The following is a 20821-nucleotide window of genomic DNA, read 5'->3' on the forward strand; positions in this document are numbered from 1 at the left end:
TATATATATATGTATATGTATATATATATATATATGTATATATATATATATATATATATATATATATATATATATAAACGATAAAGACATTTTAGGCGTATGAACAAAACAGTAACATCATTCTTTGCAAGTAAATCAGAATTATTATAAAATTACATGATTGATTTCGTAATGAAATAAATATCGAAATAATTGAGCGAAATAAATTAGTGTAGAAATAATCTAATAGTGAAATAAATGAGTATGGAAATAGTTGAATAAGTGTTAAAATAGAAAAGACAAAATATTGGAGACGTTCCAGAAAATTAGCATTGGCCGGGGCTGCGCGCATGCGTACAGAGGAGCAGGTGACCGCGCATGGCATCTCCTCCTCCGCCACCGCTGCCGCTTGGCTCGCTGACTATGCCGAGCTGCACGTCCGTGTGCGCGGCTACCACCAACCGCAGTGCTCCGGGGGCTCCCGGTTAAGAATCGAGACGACGGCGATGACGATGACGATGACGGACGGCCACCCAAGATCTCTCTTCCGGTTAGCGCGCAGACTGCCGTGAGACGAGAAGAGTGGCTCGATATATAAATATTTTTTTTTTGTTCCGGGGAACCTCCATCCTGGTGCAGATGCGGCGGAGGATGCTGACGGTGTTTTAACTGCGGGATTGGAGGCCAGTTTCCCTCGGTGGAGCTTCGACGCCGGACGGTGAGAGAACCCCACGTTATTGGTGGCGATTATGATAACGCGATTATGGTATAACTAGTGGGCAGTTGGGGCGTTTGTGTGTCCGACATGGCCGCTACACGGGTGATTTTTTTTATTTTTTTTTTGCGAGATACCGCAGAGCGGCGTCAACTGGATACTGAAGGTGCGGTTTGTACGTGAATGCACCTTGAAGCAGCAGCACCAGCAGCAGCGATGATGTCACTCGCACAGTTGTCGTATATTATGTCATAAACTGTTTTTTTTTTCTCCGCAGTCAGTTCTTGACATCATCGTTTTAGTTCAACTCGCTATCCTTTTATGGAACAATTCTCCATTGAGATAAATATTTCCTGCACTGCAGTACGTGCCGATGGACACTCAATATTATGCATATTAACGTATGCGTACCATTTTGCATTCGCTCAAATGTGACTAGAATTTGTGACTTTGCTGTTAACACGTTTACATGTCATAATTTTAGTATCCTTTCACTAAAACCGTTACGCACATGAATACGTGTCTTACATTATGGGTGTAAAACTCACCAACGCTTCATTACATATCACTGTCAATACGATACCTGCCATTAATTGTGCACATATGACTGCAACCTAATTATTGCTTATGTCAAACAGCAACTTTTTAATACAATACAAGACTGATTTTGCTTATGTAAATTACATATTTGCATCTAAATATCATTAAAAGGAATTATAATAGTAATTTATTACAAATGAGTTATTTTTTACCCTAATACAGTAGTATTTTAAGATTTTAACATAATGATTGCAATAATCTATATTTTATTGTATGTAAACATGACATTTTTATATAGCTAACATGTTCATTCCATCCATCTCACATTCATATACGTTACTAACACACACACACACACACACACACACACACACACACACACACACACACCTTTTATATATGTATTAGACACAAATACATTTTATTTGATAAAGTTTGTCTTTTAATAATCTTCAACTGTTTAATTAATGTTCATTTCATTATTCCTGTCAGTAAGACATATTCTAAATATATACATTTTATTTTGATATAATTTGATATTGTTTTGTTTTGTTTTTATATCATTTGCTTTTTTTATGTATAGTAGTTTAACCATTCATATTAATAGCACATTTAGCCACAATATCACACATGAGATGACTGGCGATATTTTATTTTGTATCCATATGATCATCATTAAATTGTTTTTTGCATTCTAATACAGCAGCACATTTAATTTAAAAAAATGATATATTCTCATTGTAGTTGATATGATTTGCAATGTAACCACTTATTTAATTACATTACAATAGCGTCTGACATTATTTCAATGCAACATGTTGACTACTGTCTTGTCCTGGATGTCATCAAGTGTACATGGAATGTGTCTTTTCTTGACAGGCTCGCCGTTGAAAAAGTTTCATTTTTGCATGACGTTGAGCCACCGACAGGTAAAAATACCTTTTGGCTTTCAAGTGCTAGCCACTGCTAACCCATTAGCTTGGCGAATGGGGGAAAAAACAACAAGTGCAGAAACAACCCAGCTGGGAGTTTTGGAAAGGCTAAAAATAATCCTCCGAGAGCACTCCCACACTTGAGATGAGCAATTAATGGTCAGACAGGAGTCATTTGTTTATTTGCGCTAGCATGTCTCGTTTTAGCATGAGCGGCAGTTGCCAGGAGTCACGACTAGCGGCTTAGCTTAGCATCATCTCCTCAAAATCATGAGCGTCTCTTTTGCTATCGATTTTGTCACTTTTTTTTTTGCGCCATGGCATCAGGTTTTCTTAATAACAAAAAAAGAATGAATATTTCTCAAGAGCCTTAATGTTCTAGAACAAAAGGAGACTTCTTTTGAAGTCGGCATCCAAAATACGTTGAGACACATCAAGGCATTTCTGTTTAAAATGTGACCAGTGTCATAACAACAACAATATTCATGACAATGAATGTTGTTGCGAATAATATTTTGAATAAAAAGCAAGTGTTCTTTCTCTATGCAGCCTTCAGGATGATCGAGGAGGGCAGCAAGCGAGGCAAGGCGGCCGTGGAGAAGAGGCAGCTCTTCATGGAGATGAGTGAGTTTGCCTTCCTTCTTTTTACACTTGTATGATCAGAATGAATGCTGACATAAAATGTTTCTTCTTTTCTTTCTTCTCGTCAGGAGCCCAAAACTTTGACGTGATCCGACTGTCGACGTACAGGACGGCGTGCAAGCTACGTTTCGTGCAGAAGCGATGCAACCGTGAGCGGCCGTCGGCTCGACGCGAAAGGCATTTTTTGAGAAACCCGGTGACGCTTTTCTTTTGTCTGTTTGGGCGTGTGCGGCGTCAGTTCACCTGGTGGACGTGTGGAACATGATCGAGGCCTTCCGGGATAACGGCCTCAACACGCTGGAGCATCACGCCGAGATCAACGTGTCGCGGCTGGAGACCATCCTGTCCTCCATCTACTACCAGCTCAACAAGCGACTGCCGACCACGCACCAGATCAACGTGGAGCAGTCCATCGGACTGCTGCTCAACTTCATGGTGGCCACCTATGACAGGTGTGTTTTGCCTTTCAAAACATTACAGTTTTTTTTTTAGCCCCCGCCCCGCCAAAAAAATATCACATTTACTGCCTTGTCCGAATGTCCAATTTTTATTATTTAATCCATTCAAGTGTACCCTTAACCCCCCAGTAAAACAAAAAAAAATGAACAACTTTAATAGCACTCGACAATATTGTAAAATCATACAGAATAAAATTTAAATAGAATGAAAAAAAAAAACACTGGTCGTTTTTTTAATCAGAGATTTCAGTAAATTTTTCTACTTTGTAGATTTTTTTTTTTTTTGAGTTGATTTTGAAACTCGTTTTTTTTTTCTCTAGCACATCAGCTTTTCGTAATGTGATAGGACATGTCATAAATTAATATTTATGAATTAAGGCTTAGGATCCACACATGGTGGCCACCTATGACAGGTGTGTTTTGCCTTTCAAAACATTACAGATTTTTTTTAACCGCCCCCCCCCAAAAAAAATCACATTTACTGCCTTGTCCGAATGTCCAATTTTTATTATTTAATCCGTTCAAGTGTACCCTTAACCCCCAAGTAAAACAAAAAAAAAAATGAACAACCTTAATAGCACTCGACAATATTGTAAAATCATACAGAATAAAATTTAAATAGAATGAAAAATAACACTGGTGGTTTTTTTAATCAGAGATTTCAGTAAACTTTTCTACTTTGTAGATTTTTTTTTTTTGAGTTGATTTTGAAACTCGTTTTTTTTTTCTCTAGCACATCAGCTTTTCGTAATGTGATAGGACATGTCATAAATTAATATTTATGAATTAAGGCTTAGGATCCACAACAGGTCGATTTTTATTTATGAAACACCAAATTACAACGCATGGTAAAATCCGTATTGCGTCACCTTTTATAGGTCAAAAATGAAAATATCTCAGAAACCTGATGTTCTTTAAAAAGAAAAAAAAAGTGGGGGTGAACCCATGACCTCTGCACTACGAGGTCAACGCGCGAACCACTGGGCTGCCAGGAAGAATATTATTTGAGGAAATACATTGCTCACACTCATCTTTGTTTGTGCAGTGAAAGCCACGGCAAGTTGACGGTGTTCTCCATGAAAGCAATGCTGGCAACCATGTGTGGAGGCAAAATAGTGGACAAGCTGCGCTGTAAGTACCTTATGCACGCAGGGGAACCAAAGAATAATTTGCACAAAAAAAATTTAAAAGCGCTGATATCATTGTGACGCACCAACACATAAATCTAATGTCTGTATGAGTCAAGTATTTTGTTGGCGTGTTTTTTATTTATTTATCTCATTTGTGGATTACAAAAGTAAAATCTTATTTTTTCAGGAGGAAAAGATATATACAGTATATTTTTTCAATAATCTAGACAGCATAGCATACAGTATAGTTAGTGGGTTGAGGTGGGGGTGAACTCACGACCTCTGCACTACGAGGTCAACGCGCGAACCACAGGACCACTGGGCCGCCAGGAAGAATATTATTTGAGGAAATACATTGCTCACACTCATCTTTGTTTGTGCAGTGAAAGCCACGGCAAGTTGACGGTGTTCTCCATGAAAGCAATGCTGGCAACCATGTGTGGAGGCAAAATAGTGGACAAGCTGCGCTGTAAGTACCTTATGCACACAGGGGAACCAAAGATCTGCGTTTCAATCCAAAAATCAGAATGAGCCAACCTTAACTTTGAGACATTTAAAAGCGCAGATATCATTGTGACGCACCAACACATAAATCTAATATCTGTATGAGTCAAGTATTTTGTTGCCGTGTTTTTTATTTATTTATCTCATTTGTGTATTACAAAAGTAAAATCTTATTTTTTCAGGAGGAAAAGATATATACAGTATATTTTTTCAATAATCTAGACAGCATAGCATACAGTATAGTTAGTGGGTTGGAAAGTGTATTGCAGGTAATACAATATATTGTCTGCTCTGGAAAAATTATGAAAAATAACAGAGTTTTTGATGTATTGATCATGTGATGGAGATTAAAGAGTAGGACAAGTTAAATGTATACAATTTCCCTCCTCCTTTTTGATCATTTGGCTTCTGTAATGGCACACTTTGACCTCACAGAGGGCGCTGTTGTTTAACCAATCTTTCAATGGCTCAGACTTGCCCTTTTTTTTTTTTTTCAATGTTTAAATTTTTTTTCCTCCCATTTTTCTGGCAGATATTTTCTCTCAGATGTCGGATTCGAGTGGCATCATGTTGTTCGCCAAATTCGACCAGTTCCTTCGCGAGGTGCTCAAGCTTCCCACGGCCGTCTTTGAGGGGCCCTCCTTCGGCTACACCGAGCACTCGCTCAGGACGTGCTTCCCCCAGCAGGTGGGAGGGCCACATTGCAGCCCTTTTTTTTACTCCAGTTCGGGGGTCGGCAACACGCGGCTCCAGAGTGCCATGCGGCTCTTTAGCGCCATCTAGTGGCTCCCTGGAGTTTTATTAAAAAATGTTTGAAAATGGAAAAAGATGTGGGAGGGAAATGTATTTTTTTGTTTTCAATAAGGTTTCTGTAGGAGTTTTTTTAATGTAAATTGAGTCATACAGGTTATTGGTCACATTATAATAAGGTTTCTGTAGGAGTTTTTTTTTTTATGTAAATTGAGTCATACAGGTTATTGGTCACATTAATGGTGGAAACTGTGTGTGTGTGTGTGTGTGTGTGTGTGTGTGTGTGTGTGTGTGTGTGCGCGCGTGCACATGGGTGAGAGGTGTTTCTTGTGTGCAATGTGTTTGCTTCCAGAAGAAGATCACGCTGAACACGTTTTTGGACGTCTTGATGGCGGATCCTCCGCCGCAATGCCTCGTATGGCTGCCGCTCATGCACAGACTCGCTAATGTCGAAAATGGTACGTTTTGGGGTTTGTTTACAGTTTCTGCATCAGCAGTGTGAGCCTAAGTTCAGAACCTTAATTGGAACCCGAAGCCCCAGACCAGAATCGGAACCCTAACTTAACCAGAATCCTAAAGATGATTCAAACCAAAACCCTAAAACCTAACCCAGCCCAACCCAGAATTCAAGATCCCCTCAACTGATTGAAAGACACTGACCCAACTCTTAACAGTAACCAAAACACTAAATGACACCTAAAACCAACTTTAAGAACCAAACCCTCATCTAAACTCTAAACCCGAACCCTGAGGCTCACCTGCACCCTAAAACCCAACCCCAAACAGAACAGAACAGAGAGCTCAAATCCCGAACCCCAAGATAAACCTCAACCTGAAACGTTCATTATTTTAACCTCAATCATAATCAGAACCTAAACCTGAACCCCACACCGAGGCAGAACCGTAACCAGAACAAGAACAGAACCCCAATCCAAACTGGAAACCAGAACCCCTACACTGGATCTTTGCTGTAAGCAGACTTACAGTGTAAAGCTGAACACAAACATGGCCGTTCTAAAAAAATTATATATATAATAATAATAATAATAATTCATTTGCGCCGACTCCAACATTTGCGTCCTTCTCCTGGCTTGTTTTCAGTCTTCCACCCGGTGGAGTGCTCCTCAATAATAATTCATTTGCGCCGACTCCCAACATTTACGTCCTTCTCTTGGCTTGTTTTCAGTCTTCCACCCGGTGGAGTGCTCGTATTGCCGCAGCGAGAGCATGATGGGTTTCCGCTATCGCTGCCAGCAGTGCCACAGCTACCAGCTGTGCCAGAGCTGCTTCTGGAGAGGCCACGCCAACGGACCCCACAGCAACCAGCACCAGATGAAGGAGCACTCGTCCTGGGTAACCGGCGACCCAACCGCTTTTTCGCCGCTCTCGCAAACAATCGCAAGTGTCGTTCGGCGCCGTCTCCACTTGGATCATTTGAAGGCGGCGAAACGCCTCCAAGCCGTCTGAAAGCGATGCCCGATTGAGGTGGATTTTGGTGGAGTTGATGGCCGCTTCGGGGAGGAGGCATTTGATCGGCTTCGAGCTGCCGAGTGTTTTTTTTTTGAAAAAGCGCCTCACAGCGACGGTCTCATTTATTTTGAGTTGATGATTGCTCGAGGAAGGTGATTCTTCTTAAAATGGTCAATGCTTGAGGGAGGCATTCGTTTGTCTTACAGAAAAAAGATCAAATCTGGCATTTCTTTTTGTAGAGGGCGATGTTTATTCATTTGAACGTGATGATTCTTTGAAGGACAACTTCGGTAGCTGCTTGGGAGGGGGCGGTTTTCCTCGGGTGATGATTTGTGGGAGGCGTTTATTTTTCGCAAATGAGGAAGAGGTTTATTTCTTGATAGGCGTGAAGTTGATCATCGCTTGGGGGAAATGTTTATTTGTCGTAAGTTGATGATTATTTGAAGGAGGCATCTATACATCTCAAGGTGATTATTTGAGGGCCGCGTTTGCTTGTTTTGGTCGATTATTTGAGGGAGGCGTTTAATTTCAAGTGGACAAGGTGTATTAGCCAAGGGGGGGCCGCCATCTTAAGGAAACGCGTCGAACGCCAAATTCGCAGTTCCCGCGTCTTGACCCGCCGATGCAAATGGGATGTGCTTTGTTGCCGCGGCAACGCGCTGACGCCGTCATCCACGTTGTCGCGTTCGTCCTCGCCTTTTGCAGAAGTCTCCCGCCAAGAAGCTGAGCCACGCCATCAGCAAATCCCTGGGCTGCGTCCCCATCGGCGAGCCCCCGCATCCCGTGTTCCCCGAGCAGGCCGAGAGACCCCAGGAGACTCCTCACAACGTGTAAGTCGTCAAATTATCTTACGGGCGGTATAAAAATGACTCGTAGAAATACTTGGAAATCCGATGTCATATTTAAAAATACGGAAGGATGTTTGAAAATGATCTGTGATTCCACTCGCTGCGTATGGCGTGTCTTACTCTCTTCTCCGGGCCTTGGGATGTCAGTCATATTTGGCCGTGAGCTCACCCATGACAAGTAAATGCTATTGATGCTGCGTGTGTAAAATTGGAATTCATTGTTAGCAAGTTGACCTGGTGATTTCCATGCTGATTGTTAGCTATTAGCTTGATTAGCTACACTAGCTTCTGCTTGATCAAATGAGTTTGTGAGCGCAATTAATGTTGAATTGATGGTATTTTGTTCACGATTTTAGACGGATTTATTTGTTCTCTTCGCTTAGAGAAAAACAGATATTCAAAACGATTGAAGGTTTCTGGGGTTTTTTTTCCCCCACGTTTGGGGATTTGTTGTGGTCGCTGACGGCGTCGTGGTACACTGGCCTGACTTGTGTGCGAGCAGCTCAGCGAACGGTGTGGATGTGGGTGTTGAACGGTTGTTTGTTTCTATCTGTGCCCTGCGACTGACTGGTGAACCAGCACGACGGGGTGTAATCCGCATTTCGCCCAAAATCAGATGGCGTAGGCTCCAGCATGCCCGCGACCCTCATGAGGAAAAGCGCTTTGAATGATGCATAGATGGATGGATGGATGGCATTTGCTTTATTTGCTCCGACACCAAACCGTTTTTGACATTTTTTTGATACAGCAATTTCCTTTTTTTCCCCCCTAAGCATGAACTTGCGTCAACTTGCTCAGAAATAAGATAAATACATCACATTTCTTGACAGCTAATGTGAAAACAAGTGCCTCTTATTGGCAAAGTGTCCTTTTTGACGGAATATGTAGGTAAACATAACGATGAGTTGTTATTTGAAATTGACAACAATTTAATGTCATGAGCCGTCAATCTGAATTCCTCGGCCGGGAATTTTTGACCTGAGGTATGTGCTGGGACGCACATACCTCAGAAAATTTTCAACATGGAGACAAATCTCGGCTTTGGCGATGTAGAAATGGATGCTATGTCTTTTTTTTTCTAGTCGTAATTCGATTCACCAGTATTTTTTATTTATTTATTTATTTATTTTTGTGCTTGCCAGAGGGGGTCGGAAAAGTTGCAAATTATACAGTCGTGACCAAATCTCTAAGTCAGCAACACTGCACAGCGAGGACGCGCTTTGTACAAGCTGAAAAAGCATTCATTTATAAAAAGAAGTAAAAATAAAAAATTTAAAAAAATCATTGTTCAACTCATCGTAATAGTAATGTATTTCCAAAGTCATTTAAAAGAATTGTAAATCCCATGACTGTGGCCGGACATCTCGGCCAGCCAGGGATCGTTCACGGGAACCCCGCCAAGCCTCCACTTTGACTTTCATTGATGAGCCATTGGAGGAAAGAGAATTTTAAACACTGCCAACCAATGAATTGTCGACGGAGACTCGCTCCTGTTGTTCCCATCCAACCTCTCTCTCCACTATGTGAGCGCCGACTTTGATTCCAGCTCCCAAAATCCAGCAGATGCCGTTTTTAACGTGTTTACCTGCACCTGACAGCCAAGCCGGCAGAATTTTTGTCAGCCACGTTTCTCTGGGATTTGCCTTCAAAGTTTTGAGGGATGTATTTTTTTTTTTTTTCAGAATGTTGCATCCAAAATACAACAAGACTCGCTACCAACCTGCTTTGGGCTACAGCATTCAGAGCACTAAAAATAGAACAAAAAACGGCCAATTCCCTCTACTTCGTCTTAAACTTAGGTTGAGTCATTTGGGGCACACTTATTGTTGCCCCAAAGCTTGGAAAACAAAAATACATGCCGGTTGTTTCCCTGGCAACTGAGTTGCACGGGGATCAGATAACGACCGCTCGTGGCTCTGCTTCACGAAACAGGCGAGCCGTGATTGGTCGTTACCTGAGCCCCGCGCAACTGTGATGTCATTTTCAGTTGACAGCAAGTAGCAAAATGGCCGCATCCTGAGATAGCTAAAAACGGATGGATTTTGCTGCTTAACTCATATTCCCCAAATGCAACATATATCAGAATAATGTCGCGTATTAATGTCGTGTTTAAACTACCGGTAGTAGCATAGAAAATATGACTGGAAAGAAAATGTTGGGCTTGACTTCCCCTTTAAGATCAGACACGGCAGACGTAATTCACTTAGCGGTGAGTGCAGTACATTGAGTTTTTTATGATTCAGGATGTAATGACCTCGGTAGTGCGGCGTGTGACGAGCGGAGGCCGTGGTTGGTTATGCATGACATTTTTTTTTTGTTTTTTTTAGCCCCGCTGGGGCCACTAACTGTGAAATATGGTGACAGTGAGGCGACGTTAACATACCGCCTCGACCCTGCCGCACGCCAAGTTCAAGGAAAGCGTTGTCATTCACCAGGAACATTGCCTCCTGCTTCACCTCTGCTGTGCAGAATTGATTGGGCATGATAATTCATGCCCCAAAGACTGGGAATACGTCAGTCGTGTCCACCATGCTTTTTCCCCCCCCCACACACACACAAATTGAGACAGAGGAAGAACGCAGACAAGACAAAATCTAGCTTTTTATTCGACCGGTGGATCTTGGTGGGTGGATCGAGTGGGAGAGGTGGGAAAAAGACACGAAGAAGGGAGGCAGAGAGAGAGAGAGCGAGAGAGAGTGTGCCGGAGAGAATTGACATTGAGTTTCCGTGGAGACGGCAGCAGCCACAGCATCAGTGAGGTAGCCCAGACTCGGATGGGTTTTTTTTTTTGTTTGTTTTGTTTGTTTGTTTGTTTTTTTTTCGCCAAACGGACAGGCGCCTTCTCTCCTCGGCGGAGGTAAGCTGGACAGTGAATGCGATCTGTACTGTTTGTAGCATGGTTCCCTTGAGTCGGTTTCTCCTCGGAATGTTTGATGGTAAGGTGAATGCAGGCGATCGAGCAGAATGCTGAAACTCGACAGAAGTGCCTCAAAGTAGGGCTAACTATCATTTTTATGGCCACCTCCAAAACGCTGAACGGGACAAATCATGATAATTGGACACTCTAGCTTTTTTATGTGCTAATAATGTCTTCTTGCCCGCTGTGGTACGATTAATTGCGAGCTTGAAATTTGTCATTGCCATTCCCCCTCCGAAATAGAGTGAGAGAAATGCCAAAGACACCAACAACGCTGAATAATGATCATAGAAAACTCGAGACACTCGTACTGGGGGTGTGACTTCATTTGCTGAATCAGCAATATCAGGGAAATTAACAATCAATTTTAAAAAAAATAGAACAGCATGGAATCGCCTTGCTCTTTGGATATTCTGAACTCTCGTTTCCGTGCTAGCGTCTTCTGCAAATACTTCTTTCGACAGCTAACTCGCTGATCTTGGATTGTGACTCGATGCACTTCCAGACATGATTAATCAATCGTCGAAAAAGCATCGCAACAAATACAAATATTCCAGCCCTGTTTTATGACACCCTTGTCTTCAATGCCATGTTGCTATTAAGCACCAAGGTAAAGCAGCATTTTTTAACACCGATCGCTTCAAGACATCGATCTTGGATTGTGACTCGATGCACTTCAAGACGTGATTAATCAATCGTCGATTTTAAGATAAGATAAGATAAGATAAGAAAACCTTTATTAGTCTCGCAATGGAGAAATTCCCAATACACAGCAGCAAAGTTATGAAAGGAAGAAGTAGAACAACAAAATATAGTTTTGCACGATTTACCAAATTTTCATGCAGAAAAAGCATCGTAACAAATACAAATATTTCAGCCCTGTTTTATGACACCCTTGTCTTCAATGCCATGTTGCTATTAAGCACCAAGGTAAAGCAGCATTTTTTAACACCGATCGCTTCAAGACATGATTAATCGACTGTCAGGTCCAAACAATCGAGTTAACTCTATTTATAGAAGAAGCACGACATCTTTGGGTGTGAAGGGCAAGAAAATCAGCAGCACACTTGTCCGCGCATTTTCCACATTTCCTCTTTGGATCGATCGGGAACTGGTGGAGCAACAACCAAAATATTGAGAAGCAAAAAAAAAAAAAAAAAGAAAAAAAAATGGAATTTTAAAATGGCTTCAAGACATAATTAATCATATGTCGACGCCACACGAGCGACCGAATTCTTCTTGCAGGAAAAGGAACACAGTATTTCATCCTTTGAGTGATTGGAAAACTGTTTTGTTTGTTTGTTTCCTTCGTCTCTTCAAGGCATGATTAATCAACCGTCAATTCCACGCAAATGTCTCTTGTCTTTGGATTATCTTGTAGCCCATTCCAGGGCATTTTTGCAATTCTGTCCATGACCTGCCTTTCATCGTTCTGCAAAAAAAAAAAAAACAACTAGATTTTGGAGAGCTGAGAAAAATAATAACACACCTGTCCCCAACGCGCTGCACATTTTGTTTTGATCGATTGTGAATTTGATGAGTCATGACAAAAGTGCCCCAAAAGAGCGACATTTTGTGACGGCAGGCAGCACGGGTGGGAATACTTCTCCCTGACTCAAAAGCTGATGGCGCCTCGTGCTTGCGATTGATTCTTGGTTACCGGCGGCCCCCTGCGGGAGTCCTGCTGCCTAGCTTAGTAGCATTAAAGAGCTCTAATCTTGTCTTGTAGTCAGCCCAAAGCAGCGGCCGACCACATGAGCGACACAATGCTCATGTCCTCTGGGGCGGCTGCTCCCACCAAGAGGTAAGCGCCTCCTTCCCATTAGGATTCTTGGCCCGAGTGTCACGGGTTTCATATTTTCCATCAATGCATCCTTACCCCTGGAACCACAAACGCACTGCAGTTCACAAAAAAAGAACATTCTGAATGTTTTACTCTTTGGTGGGTTGACATTTGGCAGGACCCACAACATCATCGTCATCTACGGACGCGTCGCAACGGGAAACCGCGACTCTGTTTGAGGCTCCACATACTGCACGTGGCACGATATGAAGCCCTTTTCGCACTGCACTTAGAAAGGCACAGAGTGCCGTCAGCGAACCCCTTCACTGGGTCTGAAAAAATGTTGCATTTGAAAGCGCCGTCGCCGTGACGTCAGACCAGTGCCTCCAATAGGAGAGGAGTTGAAATCTCCCTCAGAGCAATCTTGCTGGAACCGTAGCTCACATCAAACTCTCTAAATTCCCGCTGAGCCATTTTTTTTTCCCTGCTGCTCATCTCCTACTCCCCCTTTTCAAAACCAGCTTTCTTTTGCGACAGTCGAGGTGTGGCGTATTTCTCGTCTATAGCAGCAGTAAGTCTCCATTCTGACTTCCTGGTGGGCTGGTTACGGCAGCGATTCCAAATGCGGGCACAGCTAGCAAGCGCAGCGCAGAGAAATGTCCGGGCTGGACACAGTCTGGCAAAAATAAAATAAAATGACTTAGAATGAAGTGGGAATTGTTATTTTTACGTATATAACAGAATCCTCACACTTTTGGGATTTTTTTTTTTTCCCCTTGCGAAATTCTCACGCGATGTCACCAAACAGAAACGTCCCAAAATTTGATGTACTGAACATTGATGTGAAATCGAATAATTTCCCACGCCACACTATTAGTAGAGGCAATTGTAAACGTTTTTACATGCGGCGTCCATTTTAACCGAATCAGCAGCTGGACTGAAATGGCCCAACCTCTCCTATCTTTGCATTAATGTTCCCTTGTTGAAAATTGGCATCAGAAACATGGATGCCGAAAGCTCCCATTTTACCCGCAGGCGACGTCACAGCTTTTTGGGCGAGAAATCGTTTATTAAGCCGGCATGGCGCTTCTGAAATACTGTCGCTTTTTCGAGTGGAGATATGCTGCCAGATGAAAGAAGGAAAATGGATGCCTGCTATATATAGAGTACTTTTAGCCTCCAGATACTCTACATTTCACGGCTAATATTCTTAATTGGCATTCCTGGTGTTCTTTTGAGGTTGCTTCTCTTGTTCTCTATATCGAATCAAAGCGCTTTGGAAGTCTTTTTGAGGCGCAAAAATAGCATTTGGGTTGAGCCGCGTGGACCAGAAGGACAGTTTGGCAGCTGAATTATTCGTCTGCTATGCAAAAATGTGGCCTGCTTGCTGATCTTCGGAAGATCCTCGAGCACCGTGAAGCCAATTTTTGCAAGCACGTGTCATCCTGATGAATGTTTCATAAAAGGACACTGGAAAAAAGTCTCAAGGGCCTCTCTTTGGGAGTGTACAGGAATTTGGTCATTTTAGTGGGAAGTCGTCATTTTAGGTAGCGTACAGCCTATAAGGTGAGGGTAAAAAAAAAAAAAAAAATTCACCCCACCACAAGTTTGACTATTTGACATTACATTGATTGAACATGTTAATCATAACAGGACACACATAAAAGTGTCAAGGACCCGTGCCAGGAACGGAGCAGAGAGTCAGCCATTTTGGTCTGAAGCAGCCATTTTGGGCAAAGTCCAGTGCTTTTAAGTACTTTGGCAAAGTCCTGCTGGGGAATTTGCTCAAATGAGCTGCAATCAGAAGCGGGTCTATCTATCTATCGATCTAACTTGCTAGCTAGCTAACTTGCTAGCTATCCACAAAGCTAGCTAAGTGGCTAGCTGTGTGTTTTTTTGTTTTGTTTTTGGTCATATGCCTATCCTTTTAGTCTGCTATGCAAAAATGTGGCCTGCTTGCTGATCTTCGGAAGATCCTCGAGCACCGTGAAGCCAATTTTTGCAAGCACGTGTCATCCTGGTGAATGTTTCATAACAGGACACTGGAAAAAAGTCTCATGGGCCTCTCTTTGAGAGTGTACAGGAATTTGGTCATTTTCGTGGGAAGTCGTCATTTTAGGTAGCGTACAGCCTACAAGGTGAGGGCAAAAAAAAAAAAAGAAAAATTTCACCCCAACACCAGTTTGACTATTTGACATTACATTGATTGAACATGTTAATCATAACAGGACACACATAAAAGTGTCAAGGACCCGTGCCAGGAACGGAGCAGAGAGTCAGCCATTTTGGTCTGAAGCAGCCATTTTGGGCAAAGTCCAGTGCTTTTAAGTACTTTGGCAAAGTCCTGCTGGGGAATTTGCTCAAATGAGCTGCAATCAGAAGCGGGTCTATCTATCTATCGATCTAACTTGCTAGCTAGCTAACTTGCTAGCTATCCACAAAGCTAGCTAAGTGGCTAGCTGTGTGTTTTTTTGTTTTGTTTTTGGTCATATGCCTATCCTTTTACACCATTGTTAAATGTGCCCATGTAGAGAGTCCAATTGAGTCTTTTTATCGTTTCCCCGCAGCGTCTTGGAGAGTCCCAGCCGGCTGGACGAAGAGCACCGCCTCATCGCCCGTTACGCCGCACGGCTGGCGGCCGAGGCGGGAAACTCCACGGTCAGAATTTAGCTTTCGATGTTCACTTTTAAATCAGAAAACATGGTTGACTAGGGCAAATTCCAGAGGGAACAATCTTCAAGGTATCCACCGGAGTCATTTATTGGAATAACAAGCTTTTTTTACTGGCAGTAAACATTAAATTATAACTGACCATCTTGATTCTTCGATGAACTCAGAATGATTTTTTTGTTTTTATTTCACAGCAACAATGTCCTCCCTCCGACCTAACGTTCTCTTTTGACGCCAACAAGCAGCAGAGGCAACTGATTGCCGAGCTGGAGAACAAAAACAGGTGGGAAAAATGCGGACGTCCTCCAAACTTGGGGGGGTGTTATAAATTTTGTGCTCAAGGGCCACGTTTGATTGTTAAACAGAAAAACAGTGAAATAACTGCAACCAAAAACTCAATCCAAAATTAATTTCCCCCCCCCCAAAATTCTACACTGGCAGTCCTGTCCAATAACGACGGTGTGCCGAGCTTAGATATGAATAAAGCTGAAATTGCTTCTGTGAATATTTTTTTGTTAGTTTTTTTAATGAAATTGAACTTAATTTTATCTCATGGAACTCCAACCGTCCAGCAAGTGTGTCACGGCTTTTTCAGGGAGATCCTTCAGGAGATCCAGAGGAAATTATCACTGACCATCTTGACTCTTCTATTAACTCAGAATGATTTTTTTGCTTTTTTGTTTTTATTTCACAGCAACAATGTCCTCCCTCCGACCTAACGTTCTCTTTTGACGCCAACAAGCAGCAGAGGCAACTGATTGCCGAGCTGGAGAACAAAAACAGGTGGGAAAAATGCGGACGTCCTCCAAACTTGGGGGGGTGTTATAAATTTTGTGCTCAAGGGCCACGTTTGATTGTTAAACAGAAAAACAGTGAAATAACTGCAACCAAAAACTCAATCCAAAATTAATTTCCCCCCCAAATTCTACACTGGCAGTCCTGTCCAATAACGACGGTGTGCCGAGCTTAGATATGAATAAAGCTGAAATTGCTTCTGTGAATATTTTTTTGTTAGTTTTTTTAATGAAATTGAACTTAATTTTATCTCATGGAACTCCAACCGTCCAGCAAGTGTGTCACGGCTTTTTCAGGGAGATCCTTCAGGAGATCCAGAGGCTTCGTCTGGAGCACGAACAGGCATCGCAGCCCACGCCGGAGAAGGCCCAGCAGAACCCGACGCTCCTGACAGAGCTCAGGCTGCTCAGGTAACGAGGACAAAGAAATTCAAAGACATTCATCAAGAAAGATGAGAGAAATACACAAATATAGTGAAAAAAATCCCAGCAAAAATATTGGATAAAAAAGGGGAAAACATTATAAATATTTGGCAAATATAAAATGAATACATCAGAAAAAAAACATCCAAATATTTGGAAAAAAAATGTTGTTTTTAATTACAAAAAAATAAAAGCACAATATGAAACAAAAGTTATGGTTACAAATATAAGAATAAGACAAATATTAGACAGAAAAAATACACAAATAGTCATAAATACAGAAAAGGTTGACAAATGCGCTCATATTTGACTAAAAATAAGACAAACAATATTAGAACAACACAAAGTATTTGACAAAAAAAAAAAATACTCAACTTGTCATAAAAATCAAAAAAATGTACGTGTGCAGCAATACATTTTGCAATAAGGCTGCAACATAAAATGCGAGCAAAGTAAGCGTTTGTGACTCCACTATTTTGTATTTTGGGATAAAATGAGCGGCGCATTTGTGTGGATTCAGACACAGAAAGGACGAGCTGGAGAGGCGCATGTCGGCCTTGCAGGAGAGCCGGCGGGAGCTCATGGTGCAGTTGGAGGGACTCATGAGGCTTCTCAAGGTTCCCAATCGGTTCCAAAGCACTGATCCATCATGTCTTAATGTGACCCGCTGATGCCTTTCCTCTTCTGGGTGCACGACTTTGATGATCATCTTCTCGTCTGCTTAACGTGCTGGCTGACAGGATGAGGAACAGAAGCAGGTGGTGAGTGAACCTTCGTGTGTTTTGCATGCCGGTTTGGTGGCGCGCTGTAGTCCAATAAATTGAATTGACAAGACTAAACCTTGACGGATTAAACGGTCGGGTGATTTAATCCGCAGATATATGCGCTAAACAAAAAAAAAAAACAGTAAAATAGAGGACAATCAGATTAGTATGAGCTAAACAAAAAAAAAACAGTAAAATAGAGGACAATCAGATTATTAGAAGGTGGGGCAAATTTACCATGAGAACGCTCTGATGATCATGATTTTGCTGTCGTGATGTAAAAGTTGTTTTGTATTGACCGCTGTAAAATTACGGAGTGGTTCCTGATACTTCTGTGCTGCGCGTCATGGTGGTCTTCACTCTGCAGTCGCAGTCGGGCGGCTCCCCCCACTCATCGCCCAGCCATGGGGCGGGCTGCTCCATGCCCATGCCCATACGCTCCACCTCGGCCGGCTCCACGCCGACGCACACGCCCCAGGACTGTATGGCGGGCCTGGGGGGCGACGTGCTGGAAGCCTTCGCGCAGGGTGAGTCCATTAAAAAAAAAAAAAAAAAACAGTGCCTTTGAGGTAAGAAAAATCAAATCTGTACTCTACGGGACTTCATCAAAACAAAAATTATCGTTTCATATGACGACAAGAATGAAGCAGATTGTGCATCATGATCGTTCAATAAGCATTGCGCCGCTCATTCTGCTGTGCACGTCTTGGCCACCAGAGGCAGTCTAATACATACGATATGGACATCTGATGATGCAACATCAAAACACCGTTGCTGCAAAATTGCAGACTCCGTGATGTCACGCACCACCCCAACAGGCCCCGCCTCTTAAAGGCACTTGAGCACAAACGCTTGTTTATAGTGCGCCAGAGGGTAAAAGCGTAACTAAAAAAAAGTTGTCTTTTTTGTGTGTGTGTGTGTGTGTGTGTGTGGTTGACTGATTGGAATCACGATTTGGTTTTTTGGGTGTCAGGTGTCCCTCGGAATCTGCGTAATGATCTGCTCGTGGCTGCTGACTCCATCACCAACACGATGTCGTCACTGGTCAAAGAGCTCCACTCAGGTGAAATCACGCAAAGCATATTTAGGAAAAACATGAAATGATTTTTTTTTTTTAAGTAATTTTTTTTTTCGGTGGGGTTTTTTTTTTCTTGAAGTGGACGACGGGGCAGATGAGGAGGAGACGAACATGAGAAATGGAGGGGAGAGAGGTAAGCCCCAACAAAACTCTCAATGCTTTATATGCTTGAATGACACGCCACGCAAAACCGGTCGCTCATTCCTCCAAGTCTTCTTTTTTCTTTGCGTTCGCATTTAAATGGCTATCCTGTACGTTGTATCAGATCCTTTAAAATCAACGCTGGTTGGGGTGCTTTTATTTGTAGCAACAGCAGTTCTGTTCCTCATGGATGGATTTTTTTTTTTTTTTAATAAATTGCCGCTTCTAATAATAGCATGCCCTTTTGTGTGCATATATCTTTTCATGTGTCCTGCGTGTTTTTGTGTGCAGGCGCCATGCGAGTACAGAAGCAGTGAAGCAAGAGCCGGTTCATCGTCAAAACGGGAAACAATCAGTAATGGCGACGGCGACGGCGACGACGACGACGACGACGGCCGCCAGGCATTAGCACATTAGACCACTGCATGCTGTAATCCAAACAGGAGACAGAAAAAAAAAGAAAAAAAATCGGGACACCTCGCAGCGCAAGCAGGAGGTATCGAATTAGCCCGTGTGTTGTCCTGTAAGCTCAAACTCGTTCTGTACATATTGACCACGCCCAATATGGCTCCCGTCGCATCGCGTTAGCTTTGGGTCTTTTTTTTTTTTTTTAAATCATTTATTTATTTTTGCATGAAGCGACACTCACGTCTGCTTTTTGTGTGCTTGCTACGGCCGCACTTTGTGGCTTTTGCCACACTTGGAGGCTCAGTAAGAGTTCGGGCCAGTCATCCAACTCTTGCAATTGAGCGCCGTCCGTCTGTCCGGAGGTTAGCACATTTTTTTCATCGCACACATTTTGCCTGCAATGTTAAAAAAAAAAAAAGTGAAATCAAAACATATAAAATATGTCAACAAAGATGGACAGAAACGTTCTTGGGCCGGATGTGATTTAAACAAATCAAACAAAAGAGGCAATTTTGCATATATTTAATTTCTGCCGTTGTCTGTAAAACACGGCGCGCAGGCCACGTTAGCTGCTCCACTGCTGCTACTGTGTACAACACAGCAACACAAGCGAGGACCCTTCACTTGTGTTCTGAGTGCGGTGTGCGCTTTTCCTGAATGACGCAATGAGGCGAAATGTGCAATTAAAGTTCAGCCCGGTGCTCAGGGACTGCAGAGCTGCAAAATGGGAGCGGGTGAAAAAAATTCTGTAAGTAATCCATCACTTCAGTAAAAACGTGTTTTTTTTTGGGGGGGGGGGCTATGGGGGAGTGTTTTGAAGTGTGTTTTGGTGAAGCATGTTGTCTATGTCGCAGTTTGTGTTTTGTGTCTTTTTCCGACGATTTTGCCGGATTGCTGCGTGAAAGCGGGGAAAAAAACGAAACGCAACGCGTTCCGAGTACACTTTTCGGGGCGTGAAGCTCAAATGTGTTGAGCTGGACCACAAAGCGTTGAGAGCAGGGGTGGGCAAAGTACGGCCCCCGGTCCACATTTGGCCTGCTCCGTTTTTTTCTGAAATGTGTTCGTTCGATTACATTTAAAACATGCTTGCATTTTTGTTCTCTATTTTATGTTTATTTTCATTGCTTTTGTCCTTTTTCTGTCCCACTTTTTCTTTCTTTTTTCCTCTGTTTTCTTGAAAGAAGAGAGAGAAATATTCTATGAATTGATTCCAATTAAGTTATACTGCAAACGGAATTAAAATAATTAGGATTACATTTTTATTTTTTTAATTGAATTAAAATAACTTAAAATCATTAATCAAAGTAAATATCTTCATTAAATTGACCGCTTATCATTTTTTTATCCTTTATATCAATCATACATAAATAGAATTGGTTTTAAAATGTATCTAATGTCATATTTCATTTGTTGTAAAACAGGTTTGTCTTTTCTTTCTCTTCTCTTTTATCTCAAAAAAAGTAGAATAACACTTTTAAAATTAATAGTGTAATTGGATTCATGTAAATAATTATTTTTTTATTTATTTGCATTCAAAATGAATTCAACTAAATTTAGCATTGTTTAAATTTAATGATTTAAATAATAGGCTATTTTTGACTTCTTGTAAATAACACAATTAAAAAGTGGTAACATAATTTGACACACATTATTTTCTCAAAAACATTTTTTTAAATGATAATTACATTAACTATAAATGGTGAAATAAAAAGTGGGAATGAATGACTATATATTTGTATGTTTTTTTTTTTTAACCTCATTTTTGAATGTCCTGTTCCATCTTTCCTTCTCAAAAACAAAAAATGTGGCCCTTCAATAGAACAATTTGCCCACTCCTAATTTCTGGAGTTCGGCACCTTTTATAAGCACCATCCA

At 41.9% G+C, this 20821-nt stretch overlaps 1 protein-coding gene across 7 annotated transcripts; it reads left to right on the plus strand.

The window, feature by feature from the left end:
• The first annotated feature begins 244 nt into the window (after positions 1-244).
• Positions 245-19435, plus strand: dtnbb (dystrobrevin, beta b). Of its 7 annotated transcripts, none has more exons than XM_019890460.1 (21): positions 245-529; positions 619-676; positions 2114-2163; positions 2716-2790; positions 2877-2957; positions 3047-3260; positions 4312-4397; positions 5433-5587; positions 6003-6108; positions 6837-7003; positions 7826-7950; positions 12615-12689; positions 15236-15326; positions 15533-15621; positions 16430-16543; positions 17076-17172; positions 17296-17316; positions 17687-17846; positions 18293-18382; positions 18477-18530; positions 18830-19435. In XM_019890460.1, exons 4-21 carry the CDS (start codon positions 2724-2726, stop codon positions 18853-18855), a joined length of 1818 nt encoding a protein of 605 aa, XP_019746019.1. In that variant the 5' UTR covers positions 245-529; positions 619-676; positions 2114-2163; positions 2716-2723; the 3' UTR covers positions 18856-19435. The 7 variants fall into 7 exon arrangements, with proteins under 7 accessions (XP_019746019.1, XP_019746020.1, XP_019746018.1 ...); XM_019890459.1 differs by having other exon boundaries at positions 246-529; positions 619-697; XM_019890462.1 differs by having other exon boundaries at positions 246-529; positions 619-697; positions 6006-6108.
• Positions 19436-20821: the final 1386 nt, after the last annotated feature.

Source organism: Hippocampus comes, unplaced genomic scaffold (genome assembly GCF_001891065.2).
Source record: "Hippocampus comes isolate QL1 unplaced genomic scaffold, H_comes_QL1_v1.1 scaffold168, whole genome shotgun sequence".
Taxonomy (NCBI): domain Eukaryota; kingdom Metazoa; phylum Chordata; class Actinopteri; order Syngnathiformes; family Syngnathidae; genus Hippocampus; species Hippocampus comes.

Bases quoted from the DNA above. Each gene is read 5' to 3' on its own strand.
- dtnbb (XM_019890461.1), top strand. From the start codon at position 2,724: ATGATCGAGGAGGGCAGCAAGCGAGGCAAGGCGGCCGTGGAGAAGAGG. The intron at 15,327-15,532 runs GTCAGAATTTAG...TTTATTTCACAG, and splicing joins CCGAGGCGGGAAACTCCACG to CAACAATGTCCTCCCTCCGA. The intron at 15,622-16,429 runs GTGGGAAAAATG...CGGCTTTTTCAG, and splicing joins GAGCTGGAGAACAAAAACAG to GGAGATCCTTCAGGAGATCC.